General features: G+C 28.1%; 1 protein-coding gene across 3 annotated transcripts in view; it reads right to left on the bottom strand.

Annotated features, from left to right (window-relative positions):
* Hmgs (hydroxymethylglutaryl-CoA synthase) overlaps positions 1-14537 on the bottom strand; it is a 48876-nt gene that overhangs the window by 21495 nt on the left and 12844 nt on the right. For 2 of the 3 annotated variants that reach the window (XM_075380192.1, XM_075380193.1), the window contains exon 2: positions 4352-4689. In XM_075380192.1, coding sequence (XP_075236307.1) covers positions 4352-4688 — 337 coding nt within the window. In that variant the 5' untranslated portion in view covers position 4689. Of the gene's footprint in view, positions 1-4351; positions 4690-9990; positions 10118-14537 lie in introns of those variants that run through there. The other variant, XM_075380190.1, reaches the window with a different exon arrangement.

Below are 14537 nucleotides of genomic sequence, written 5' to 3'. Positions count from 1 at the left end.
TCATTTGTAGGAGATCTGGGCACACTCATCATCCCAAACCCTTAGGAGTTCATCATCACTTGTAAAATGCCTCCCTTTCAGTTGTTTTACACTTGGGGGAAACAGCCCAAAGTTGCATCGAGTGAAGTCAAGACTATAGGGAAAGCGCTCTAATAGTTTTATTCCAGCGCTGGCCAAATTCTCAGAACAATGTTTGGATGATGTGCTGCAGCATTATCGCAGCGATAACCATTTGTCCATCCTTGTGTTGGGCACAGCTTCTTGAGTTGAAAGTAGTCTACACCTTGTCTTAATCAAGCATTTTTCATATTGCAGCAATATTTCTCTTGGTCACAGACAAATACTGTCAACCTGACCTTGAAACATCCACCTAAATATACTTGATACCACCTCCAAGCACAGGAGTCATTTCTTCTTAACGCTGATCAACACTTAATCCGAATGCAAAATTATCCGATATTCAGTTTTCGATCGCAAAGATTATCACTACCTATTCTCATGAACACAGCTAAAAAGCAAATGATATGGAGCCAGTGACTAGAGCAGCTACAGTGCAGGTCGGGACCTTTCTAAACACGCGCTAACTTGTAACCGCTTGTTTTATAGTATTGCAAAACTTTCCTAGTGCCCTTTGTGCGTATATGTATATATTTTTATATATATCTGACACAAAAGTAAGTAATAATCATAAATATTAATGTTTCTAAAATAAAACAAACAAATTCAAATCTTTGAACATAATTTTCCTTCTTCATTACAAGCGAATTTGATGTAAATTATTTATATTTAATTAATAATTTAAAGAACGAAGAGAAAATATATCTAATCGCACTAAGCGATTAAAAAGAAATCCAAAAGAGAATATGTACCCATCATGAAAAAATTTGCTTAGGAAAATGAATTAATTGACTGGGATAACGTAATGTCAAAACTAAATTAAAGGTTTATAAGATAAGAATATAAATAAAATGTTCTGTGTTGTTATTAAATGAAGACTGTTAAACTCTGATTCAGAGTGGCATCCTGATTCCTGTAGAAACCTTATGTGAAAATTCCAGTTGTTACACCAACCCCTCCACTTCACGGATGGGCTTTACTGGAGGTCAGGAGGTAGATCATCTTTTATAACCTCTAAACTTGATAATACATTATAGTCATCGCTTGGCCTCTGTGACAATTCCACCGATGCAACAAACAGTTAGTTCTAGCCTCTTTATGTTAGAATAATCAAAGAAACTTACAGTTAACATGCAATACTATTACCGGTATACAAAATTGTATAATTTTAATTGTAAATTTAAAAAAAGTTAACACTACATTCTTTAATTAGTATTAATAAAGTAATAATAATGTTTGATAACAAACTGTATATGAAAATGCTTTCAAGGGTGACAAATAAGCTGAATGTTGTAAAGAGGAAAGCAAATTAAAAATATTGCTAACATGGTGGATGTGGTTGAAAGATTAAAGATATTTTTATTTTGGTAATAAAATATCAATCATTTTAAAAACACATTTTAATGTGGAATATTAGTGAAAAATGTCCTTGAAGCAAAGCAAAGCAAACCTCTAATTAGCTGATTCAAAAGAAGCATAAAATTCTTGGAATTTTAGCATTTCATTACATGACCTACCTTTTTTTATTTATTTTATTTTTCAAGTTCATAGTTTTTTAAATTATATTTATCCATCTTTATATACATTTTCAATAAAAAAAATCAATCTTTGCCCTAGTTCAATGTCATAATTAATTAGTTGAAACTATATTAATGCTTTTTCACTTTATTTTTAATTTAATTTTTTTTTTTTCAAAATAAAATATCTCCTCGACCTTTTTTACGATCTGCATTATTAAAATTATACTTTTTTTAGAAAATTAAGTGGAATTCAACGGTACCACGTTTAAAATTTTCAATTATCGGGTTTAATTTTTTGCAGTTGTAGCTTTTTCAATTTTTGCACAATTCTCAATTTTTTTATATTCCTACCTGTGCATTTAACACACTTTTTAAATTTTTTCTGATTTGTTGGTCCAGTGGATTAAATTAGAAAGGTATCATTATTCTGATAAATCGGCTTTATGTTTAGCTCAATGTTTTGTTCTGCTTTCTATTAAATGCAAATTTCTAAAACTTATATTTGTTTTTTTATCAATTTTATTTAGTTTAGTTATCTCAGCGTCAAATTAATATGAGAGTTAATGTCATAGTCATTAAATCTGATTATAAAAAATATATAATCAGGGATAATGAGCTCAAGCTCATTGTGGTTATTACGTCTTAATGACTGACGTATCAAAGAATGCATTAATGCACATTAAAAAAAATTATTTTCAAAAAAAAACTAATTGAAAATTTAAATGTGTTCGCTAAGTATTTCCCAAAAGTAAGTGTACTGAATTTGCTACAGACAAACAGGTAATGCAAAACATGCTTGATGTATAACAGCGCATACATAGTAACCTTGGATATGTGTGCATATCCATATTTTGTTTCGACTGGAACAGTTGAGTTGCTGTTCGTGTATGGTGTTTTACAACCTCATTACGTTTGTGATGGAGGAAAATATTGAACAACATTACGGTATCAAATTTTGTGTGAAACTCAACAAGTCTGTCACAGAAAGATTTGATTCTTTAACCAAAGCTTATGAACGTCCCACTCAATCGAAAATTATGCTTTGTAAGTGGTACAAAACTTTCAAAGAAGGATTGAATGTAAAAATTAGTGATATTAATAAATTAATTAGTTTATTGTTTTTATTTATTTATAAAACACTCCACACAACACAATTATTATAATAAAATTTTTAATATATTAAATATATATACAGAAAATACATTAAATTTTACAACGCCAAGAGAATGCCTGCCATAAGCAGAACAAAACTTCTAACTTTTGCTATTTTCAAGCAAAACACTTTGCCCAAAGAAAATTTCCCAAAAAGGATAATTGTTCAACGTAATGAAAATGGATGGATGGATGGATACTCATTTAACTGGTGTGGTTTCATAGACCCAAAAGCTTGCGACAAGTAAAATCTATATACATCTTTGATAGCTTTCAGGGACAATTAACTGAAAATGTGAAAAATTTATTATTGAAAAATAATCCAAAATTAATAATTATTCCGGCAGGATTAACTTCTCTCCTTCAATCTTTAAATGTATATATTAAGAAGACTTTTAAAAGAAGATTGAAAGAATTTTATTCTTCTTGGATGGCGAACAATGATCTTTCATTTACGTTCACTGCACGAATTGGAAGACCATTTCTTCCCTTGGTCTGTGAATGGATATTGACTGCATTGAAAAATATATCTTCAGAGTTAATGAAAAGCATTAAAATGCTTTCAATTTCCTATAAATGGATGATGGGACGAAATACGATAACCTCAGGGAAAACAAAGAGGAAGAAAACTCTGATTCTGGATCTGAAAATGGATACAAAAGTGAAGAAGATGACTAATTGGAAAGCGTAGCAATTATAAACAGTTACTTATACTTCTTTATAAATAATGTTAATAGATAAATCTGTGAAACTAAGTATTGTTTACTTTTCAATAATACCAAATCTTCCATTTATTGAAGTATCTAGGTATAAATGGGTATATATATTCTAGTTTTTTTTTCTTGTTACTCTTAGAAGTAGTTTGTGGGTCTTATGTGGACTAAACTTAATAAAAACGATTATAACTAAATAAACAATATTCAAGAAATAGTAAAAACAGTATTTCAACCAACATTTATAAAATAAAAGAAATAGAAACAATTCCAGAAAAAAGCATAAAAGTTAGTTTAAAAACAGTCTAAACCACTGAACCTCCCAGTTTAGACTGCCCAGCATAACCTAGTATCTTACCTAATTTATGTGTTACATAGTATTATTAGTTTAATTAAAAATTTATCTTAATAAAAGTTACTAGAAAAGCCAGTAACTTTCTTGGAAATGCAATAAAATTTATTTTTTGTTTGGCAATTTTTTGCTGGCTATCATAAGTCATCTTATAACTTTTTAGCGACCTCACAGATATAAAGTTAGTCTTAATGTTGCTCTAAAAAAATTTTGTAATCTTTTAAGACATATTTTATTATAAGTAAATCATTCAAAGACAATCATAATTAATACGAATTAATCTTACAGGGTTTTCAGTAGATATTATTAAAAAAAAAGTTCTTCCTCTTCTACGAATAAACTGTGATGGGATTATTCACACAAAATGGCATTTTATGCTGAAACTCAGCCTTGAAATATAAATTATGATTCATGTTTTTGTTCATGCAGTATAGGAACACAACAAAATAGTTACAACTACGATGAATTTCTTACAACAAAATAAATGAACATATTACCTTCAACGTCAAAATTTTTACTTTCTTTGAAAAGTTGCATCAAAACTGTTTTAACTGATTTTGATTTATCAATAATAGTTTCAGTTCCGACTTCAAGACGACCGATATCTTCATAATTTAAACCATTTCTTTCGACTAATCTTGATACGGCAGTTAAACATAGAGAATTAATATCCTCACAATCTGTACAAAAGCCCATTTTTGACTGGCCCAATCCTATCGTATATTTTCCAGTAGATACACCATCATACTGTTCCAATTCTGATTGATCAACATAACGTGGAGGTACAACAAATTCAAGCGCAAGAATTCCAACATCTTCTGGCCATGACCCCATACTAGAAAAAAAAAATGTAATAAATATAAACTGACCTTACAATTACATGTTAATTCATAGGTTTTTTTTTCATTTTACAAAAACTTAAAAACAAGTAGCTACAACTTAGTAACCCTTAATTTTAACAGCTCATAATTTAAAGAAAAATACTAAAAAAGTATTACTTTTTACATTTTAAGATGATCTTTTTAAAAAGTTGGTTTTAATTTTTTAAAAGATTACATTTTTTAATAATTTTATTTTTTAAATACGCATAGGTTCATCAAAACTACTGCCAAAAAAAAAAAAGATGAGAACATTGCACCTTGATAAAAAAAAAAAAGAAAAAATGCAGATAAACTACATAATAAGTTAATTGTTAAAATATTTATGCTATTGCTCACTGAAATGCAAAGATTATATTTTACCCTATGTTTTCAAATTAAATTACTTAATTTTTTTACCCGAAAATACTTTGGGTACAAAATAAATTAAAAATGTTTTTTATGAAGGATCAAAAATAGTTTCTCATTTATGATGGATGACTTTCAATTATAATTTTGTAACAGAACAAAATAAAACTTAAAATCTAAAATTTTAAAAGAAATGGTCAAAAGAGAAATAGAAATTAAAAATAGCAAAATAGAAATTAAAAGTGAAATAAAATAAGTACAGGCGAGAAATAAATGTAATGAAAACATATGTAAAAAGTTAAATCATAAGAAAAAAAATCAACCACAAAGGAGATAAAACCTGTAAATAGATCTATAAAGCCTTTTTACATGAAAATATTTATTTAAAAGGAATCTTCTTAATTAAGAGAGCATTTACATACATATACATATATAATTTAATGTTTTATATTTAGGTATTTAACGTGATTTTAATGGAATAAAACGTAGTAAGGAGACATAATAAAGAAATAAGAAAACCTTGAATACCAGTTCCCTTAATTTTGATTGCTTTTAAATTAAATATTAATACAATGTAGATGTACCGTACAGCAAAGAAAAATGAAATAGAAATAATTACTAATGAAAAAAATAAATTATAAAATAATTTTAATAATTAGATATAACATGCTGAATCCATATTTAATAATTTCATACATATATACATATGCAATAGCTGGGGTTTGTAATATTTAGCTTTCATCTTCAGAACACTGAAATAAAATATTAAAAAAACATATTTTATACACAGTATCACATGTGGATTCATTTAATACAATTTGTTTTATTCAATTAATCTCACCGATCGGATTAAAATAAAACTATTTACCGATTATTTTTAACAATTTGATATCTTTCTCTTAATATAAAATTACACACTTTATTACATATAGCCATTAAACAGAGCGATGCATATACAAGTCATAATCAAGTTACAAACATATAATAATGTGAGTACATCCATTTTACAGCTGTTAAGGTGACACAATGATTATGAGTGGATGGATTCTTATAAACAATAGTTTTATTATTTGTATTAACAATCATACCGACTGTCTAGTCGGTATGATTGTTAATACAATCGCTTGTGCTGGAGTAGATGAAATTTGTTTGGAAAAGTTTTAATAAAAAATAAATAATAAAAGCTCCAAGAGCTTTTATTATTTTTTTTATAAAGTGAATTAACGATCGACAATTTGCTAAGTCATTCTATTGAAAATGTTTACATAATAATAATAATAAAGTAGCGATGATTATGTAGCCTTGATTAAGGAGTGATTTCAGGAGAGATATCAGAGAAAACATTTACGAAACAACTCGTTCTGGAAAATGGAAAAATTTGTTTGAATTTAATTTGGGAAGCACGTTGAGAAACGTTCAGCTTCAATTCACAATACTATCTTACACAAAATGGATGGAAATAAAGATGATACATCACAGCAATATGAGAAGAATGCAGATAGTTCCGATCGCAGTCGTTTAATAGATGAATTTTTAGGACGTGAAAAATATTAAAATTGACTGAAATTTTCACGTACCAGAAACTTCTAGATGGAAAGCAGAAAGTTGATAACGATCAAGTTTTATGATAAACAAAGTAATTAAAATTTCTCTAAATCTATAATAACACTTAGAGTAACTGGAAAACCTAATGATAAAAGCTAAAAATCCTGCTAGTCAATTTTTATTAATTATACCTCAGTCGCCCCCCCTCCCTTCTATAGGGAGGGGGCGACTATACCCCAGCGTTCTATACGCTGTTAAGAACCACTGATAATTAATTATTATAATATTATTATGTTTAAGTTTTCCTTTACTACATATGTAACTTTCTACGGGGAGCACTTCAGTTGAATAATTTCAAATAATTCATTTTCATAATCTGTCCTCTAAAAAGAGGTACAATTTATATAAATTACGCATTACTATACCGTTCCATAAATATTTAGTATAATATAATGAGATTGCTGTGTTACAATTAAATAAATTGGATTTTAAAAATAATATTTCTGCTGTTTGTATCCTGTATATAAAAATTTGTTATTATTTTAATGAAATGTAAAAATGATGGCCTGCTAGACATTAAATACAAAAAATAATGTCATAAATAAACCTACATAAGCAATAAATATATCTAATACAGTAATTTCATACAGGAAATGGTGTTTTAAGAAACAGTATAAAATCATATACACATACTAATTAAAGTACTAAACGGTAAATTTTCTAACACTTATTCCATTATTTTTTGTTATTCCAGATTTGCGCTAGATAAATAAAAAGTAGCATAAAGATAAAGAAAAATAAAAGAAACTGGGGAAACCTTGATAAAAAAGTTTCTCCTAAAAAATAAAAGAAAAAGGCTGGCAATGTAATTTTGTCAAAACTTCCCTGGTTTTACTTAATCCTATCTCCATGAACGTTTTAAAAATCATAATACATTGTGTTTTACACTACTGATGGCGACTCTTTGAGAAAAATAAAAATAGAGTCTAGAAGATGTGGAAAATTTTTTAGTTTGTTACAATTTCTAAGCTAAGATATTATGATATATGTATAATAAAATGTGCATAAACTAGAAAATAAAAATTATAGAAATAACAAGTGCTTTTTGTAAAGAACAGTACCAAACATACTATGATCACGGGATAAATATTAGTAAAATCCACAATATGTAATAAATCCTTTTACTATTATGGGACTAAAATCGGCCAGAATTTCAAAACAATTAAGTCATAATTTTTTTTTTATTAATACAAAAATTTAAAACGAGTTGTTTCACTATTACTAACAGTCTTCAAGATTTCCTGGGAAGATTTTCACAAAAATGTACATATCTCAAGTAGTTTTCAATTAAAATTCAAACACATAGTATCTGATTTTTTATAAGAATTTAATAGTATCAATAAACCATATACGTGAGTCACACAAAAATTTCTTTATAAGTTTACCCGTTACATAAGTATTAAATTAAATAAATACAAATACACAAATACGCATGGATGCACACACACACAATTATTTTTGCATTCTTGGGTTCAAGAAGAGCTGAAGATATCTAGAAATAAAAAACTGACTAGCCAAAATTTTAAACATTATAATTAATTAATAAATAACTAAAAACAATATCATATAGATATACCTAAAGTTGGGATAACTAAAATTTTTGCTGTTGTACAACAACAGCACTCTATATTTAATAAAGCCCATAAAACTCGCTGATTATTATTACAACAGAAACATTACCAATATATTGAACATTATTCAATGTAATATTAAATCATGAAAAGTACTTGATGGGATGTGTTTTATACATATATATTTATGTAATGCCTACGTATTAAATTTTGAGACTCAAAAATCTCCAACTACTACATCAGTTTCACTGAAATTTAGATATGCACGTTAAAATTTTATGGAAATTTGTCAAGTTATTCCTGAGTCATTCTTGACCGATTTGGATCAGCTGATCTAGGTCAGACCACTCCTGAAGTCTGAATATTTTTATAGTACTTACTACGGGACTTTGATACGCTTCAATTAAAAAACAAGAATGTTAATCGAAAGACTGTTTTGCACGTAAGATTACATTTTATTTAGGATTCTTAAACGCAATTCGTATATGCAAAATCATTTTTATTTACTTAATGAAATGAATTTGACGGTACAGAAGGAGCCAAAAAACCCTATATTAAAGATTATAGAGGTACCATCATCGCCTCTGTGTCAAGTTGTCATACTTGCCAGAAGGTATGCTAACGATTTCTCTCAATAACAGAAATACTAAAGCACAGAGGTTTTTTTTTTAAATAATTTAGAATATTAAAATTTTACTTTTAAGTTAATATATGTAATTTTTTTAAATAAACATTCATTAAATGAAACTTCAAAAACCTGAATTTCCAGTTCATGTTTTAATGTTTTATGAATTTGTAATCAAGCATCATAGCAGTATGATTTGATTATAATAATAATAATAATAATAATAATAAACTATTATCAATAATAGCGATACCTAATAGTAGATTAAATACCATTTAATTAACTGGACTTGGAAATTGAAACAACCTTCTGCTCTGTTTTTAATATTTTGACAAATAAGTTTTTTCAATACCTGATGAAGTAGTGATCACTACGAAAACGCTCATATAATACAATAAACTAAAAGCAATAAGTGTCATTTTTATTATTATTATTATTATTATTATTATTATTATTATTATTATTATTATTATTGATAGTAGCTTGTTTTAATATATGGAAAATAATATATGACAAAAACTCTTTTTTTTATATATTAACATTTTAAACTGTTGTTTTTCATATAATGAATCGTGTAATTTCTGATGCTGCTTTTATTATCAAACTAACCACAAGGTTTCCCTTGATCCAAGGCAAATACTGTAACTGTTCATTTCTATCTGTAAAGTAGCATACCTATTCATTTCTGAAGCGATCTATTTTTATTATTATGTACCATCAGATCAAAATATTCATTTATAAATTAATTAATAAATCTATTATTTTTTTCTTAAAAAACTTATTTTGAATGTTTGTTCATATTTAATATAATTTTAAAAACTTCACTAAATCTTTGGGTAATAATGACTTTTTAACGGATCAAATATAATATACCTCTTCCTATAAAAAAACATTATTTTACTCGGTTTTATAATCCAATTCACACTACGATAAACAGACAAGATAGTGATTCAAATAATAAGCGATGACTAAAATAAGACTTTAAGATGTAATCTTATTAAAGAAAAAATCATAATAGTATAGCTAAATGATGTAAGAAATAAAATATTATAACGTCTCAATCGAGTACAAAATATTAAAAAATATATTTTTAGCAAATATATGTTTACCTGTAAGAAATAGAATTTTTACAAAAACATCTATCATCAAACTCAGTGCTACAGAGGAGCGAGCAATAATACATAAACCATTAAGACTAATGATCAAACTAAAAAGAAATCAAGAATATAACATAATATATAGCTAGCCTAAGTTAAAAAAATCTTATTTTCAAGGTAAGAGAAAAAAGATATAATTAAAAATAAAAGTAAAAAGAAAAATCCATGTCTGAATAACAAACTCATCAGAATACAAAGCATAATATAACAATGATAAAAAAATAGTAAAGAGAATACATTAAAAATCTGCCTAAAATAGAATAAAAAAAAAATAATAATAACATGTAATATTGTACTTTCTTACACGAATATATAAATAAACAATTAACTAATATACTTTTGACCTAGTAACATAATGAAAACTTCCTATCCGGTTTAAATTTAAAAAGATCTTTATGATAACATTTAAAATCATTAATTTTAGTGCACAGTACAAGTCGTAAGAATAATATATTTAACCTAATTTCCAAATTACTTCTTTTTTATGAAAAAAAACTTCTTTTATCAACTGACGTGTTAATGCTGCTCTTGATTCTTTTCTCTATTCTGTGGTAATCTTTTAACTTCAACATATACACTGCAGTGTACATCCTAAATTATCTGCTTTATATAACCCAGTATTCTACAGATTATTCCTTCTAAATGTCTCTCTAATATCAAACTATAACCAAACCTGAACGCTTAAATGTATGTCCCAGTATCTTAATTTGTTTCTTTACAATCCACATAATTTTCAACATCCTCTTCCGACACATTTCAAAGGCCAACACCAAATTTCTTCTTCCGTTCTGTTTTTCTTATCGTCTAAGTTACATACAGTCAGCGTTAATTCAAAACCTCATATCTCATTTTTTTAATGTTCTTGTATGTGGGTTTTGTTACAAAAATAAAACTGAACAGATTACCCTCTACTCCGTATCTCAATAACACGATAGAGTCAAAAGAACGGATCTCATTTTGTTTTCTTGTATGTCAATCGATCAAAATGAACGATTCAAAGACCTCAAATCTCAAAGATAGAGAAATACATTCCCCCATCAAACTATGTTCAGATTATTGAGGAAGCTCATAAAAGTCTAAAGATGTGACCTTATAAAGTAAATTATATTAATCGTGAATTTTTTACAGATTTTTCAAAACTGGCTTACTATAAGTCCATCCGACCAGGCTCCAAAATTAGAGCCAATAATGTAAAAACAAATTAGAGCAATTAATGTAAGAATTAATTACTTACATTGCTGACATTAGAGCTTTAAAATATTATGTGCTCTAGTAATGGAATCCAGTATAAACTTGATTTTGATGACAGCCAGTCTTCACTACAAAGATGAACGGTTATCAACGCAGTAGGAGCACTGGTTAACTGTATAAATCTCCTTTGTCAATTACAGGAGATAAATACAAGCACTTGCAAGAGTGAAATTTGTCATTCATAAAGATTACGATGCATTCTATGATTCACTGATGCGTGAGCAAATTCAGATCACTAAACGGAGATTAATTTGATGTTTTTAATTTTTAAGTTTTTGTGGTCATTTTAACATTTTAAAATATCTCATTGTTTTGAATGATAGATTAAAAAACTGGTAGTTAATTTTACTTTTCCCATTTAATTTTGAAAATGTGAAAATCACAAATAAAAATATTAATTTAAACGATCAATTAATTAATTGGTACAGTGTAGTACTTTGTAACTTCTGTGAAAAATATTTTCTTTTCTTGCTGATTGTTTAGTGTTAGAATTATTTAGCAGGTTTGGTTTATAATAGTTTAGTATTTGTTTTAGACTTTCTGTATGCAAGAGCTAGTTGTCTGTGAGTATTATTCTGTACGCTAGTAATGAAAAATATTTTCATTTTCTTTGCTGATTTTATAGCATTAAGATTATGTAGTTCATTTATACAGTTTAAATTTTTTTTTACTTTCTGTATGCTAGTATAGATAATGATTAATAAATTTTATACTTTAACTCTTAACTTATTTTATTTATTTCACATGACAATTGTGCATCAGTTAGTAGCAAAATTTCATACTTACATTCTTTACATAAATTATAAAAATTATGTCAGTTGTAATTCATTTTCAGTACGCATAATACACCAAAACATAAGTTTTTAATACATTTTTTTAGTTTTCTGAAAAAAGTAGTTTTTGGAGTTACGAGGTTTTGACTTAATGCCGACTACCATAAAGCACTACCAATCCACACAATTATTTTTAAGGATTCTTTTCTAATTCATACATTATATTTGACACTAACAAATTCTATTTGGCAAAAAAAGATAGGCATAATAAACAAGCTTCCTTGTTTATGCCAGTCTGCTTTGACAACTGCATTATGTAACTGTTTTTGATGTTTAGAATCATTCTTTGTAATTGTACTATTTAAATTTAAAAATCCTGGTAAACTGTCTTCTCCAACCTTAATATTATTTAATTCCTTATTATTTTCCTTTCTGTAACGATTCATTACCTTTACCTTATTTATTTTTAAAGTAAATTTGTGTCCTATCAATAAACGCATCAAGAATTCAGTATTTTATCAAACTACTCTTTGGTTTTGGCCAAAGAACAGACCAACAGCATATTGTTTCATCTTCAATTCCTTCCTGGATTGCTTCTTTTACGTTCAAGTTGAAAATAACAAGCAGTAAAAGTACACTTAGCCCTGTAAAACTTTGAAAATCTACGGGAACTTTGTTTATTAAAATGTGGCTTCAGACACTGATGTTTTATCCTCAGGTAATATTCTCCAGTTTCCAGGATGCTACTTCTACGGACATTCCAAATGTCGTAAGGGATGCAGTTTACTATTTTATCAGGGTTCCTACTTAATTTTAGGATTTGTTTTTCCTGACTTTTACAGACTTTTCCTGATCAATTTAGAAGGAATTTCCTGACTCAAAATGCCATGCTACTGCCTTTTACTCTGCAAAATAAATACATATTTTATATTTTTTCAGCCTCCACCATTCTCATAGCTGCCCAACTAATGCCTTTTTTTTATAATTTATTATTACACTAATTTTTAAAGTTTATTTCTTAACGATTTTTTTACAATATACATTTAAAATTAGGCTAGTTTTTTGATAAATTGTTTCAGTAAATTACATTGCAAAGTACAAAAAAAAAATACAACAGTATTTAATAAGTTTCTCGCATGAAAATGAACATCATTGTAATTAAAGGTAAAACAGATAAGAAATAAACTAACAAACACAATTTTTTTAAATAATTAGCTCACACCAATTATTCACAAAAACTAGCCTACATTATTTTGAATAGTACACAAAAAACAATATTTAATAACTTGGTTTGCATAAAAATACTAGAAACAGAGATTTCAATTTAACAAAAAAATATATGTATGATTATAACTTAAAGGAAAACTATAACCACTGTGACTAAAATATAAGAACAGAACACCTTATTTTGTACAAAAAACAAACATTAATAACATTTACTTGAAAAAATATTTTGTCTTTATAATTCTAACTACACAAAGTTTTTTTTTTTTAAATAAATGACACCTCATTACATACAAATTATTATGTATATATAAAACACAGGCAACTTTTCTTCAATATCTTCTTATTCAGTAGGTTCCTAATGGATTTACACTTTTCTCAAAGTTTAATTTTGGCGGCTATTTGTTCTTCTGCCAGATTGCAGCTCTCAACTTTTTCCTTTCTTCTTCCTGTTTTTTAATATTTGCTTGCACTTTCCTTTTTAGGGCTCTGATCTGTTCTTCATGAAAGATATTTTTCTTTTTTCTACAAGACATTCTTCATGTCTTTTACAGCTCCTCACTGAACAAGAAGAAAACCAGCCACTACAGACCAGTCCTCGCAGATCATCCAGTTAATACGGAAATCCAGAAGAGAATGTATTCTCTTAAGTTCCCTAACAGCTCATCAACATTCAACCTCATATCGAGAACAAATGTACAGGACGTGGTCCACTGTATTATCAGTCCCACAGTCCAGGCATTGACTCAAATCCACCAAACGAAACCTAGCCAAACTCGCCTGAAAGGCACATGACTGGGGAGAAACTGTGTGATTTACCGACTGAGGGAAACCCATCCAATCGCACCTACATCAGACACTATAAGAAATATATCATGCGTGTAGCAACCTGTGGGGGATTCGTCCCACCTGATCTGCTAAGACGCAAGGTCCCGGGTTTTCAATCTCCTGTTTTCGTTCTGACATCAATAGCTTGTTTACCTTGAAAATGTAGCATTCCATATGATCATTAGCCAAGATATTTATTGGTTTGACTGCGGCTATAACACTGACTGCCTCCCGCGAGACTGTTCTATAACCGCCTATAACAGCCAGCAAGAGGAGTCGCTGGACCCGCAGCAAAATGTCCGCGTAATGCCTAAAAGCCAAGCGGTGGGCCCAGACAGGTACAGCATATAACAAAATAGCCTCGCTGACATCTTTGTAAAGGTATTTTGTCATGGTGCGGTAATTCAACCCCCAATCGGGATG

Source organism: Lycorma delicatula, chromosome 12 (assembly GCF_047948215.1).
Source record: "Lycorma delicatula isolate Av1 chromosome 12, ASM4794821v1, whole genome shotgun sequence".
Lineage (NCBI taxonomy): Eukaryota > Metazoa > Arthropoda > Insecta > Hemiptera > Fulgoridae > Lycorma > Lycorma delicatula.
This window is presented reverse-complemented; position numbering and strand designations above follow the sequence as displayed.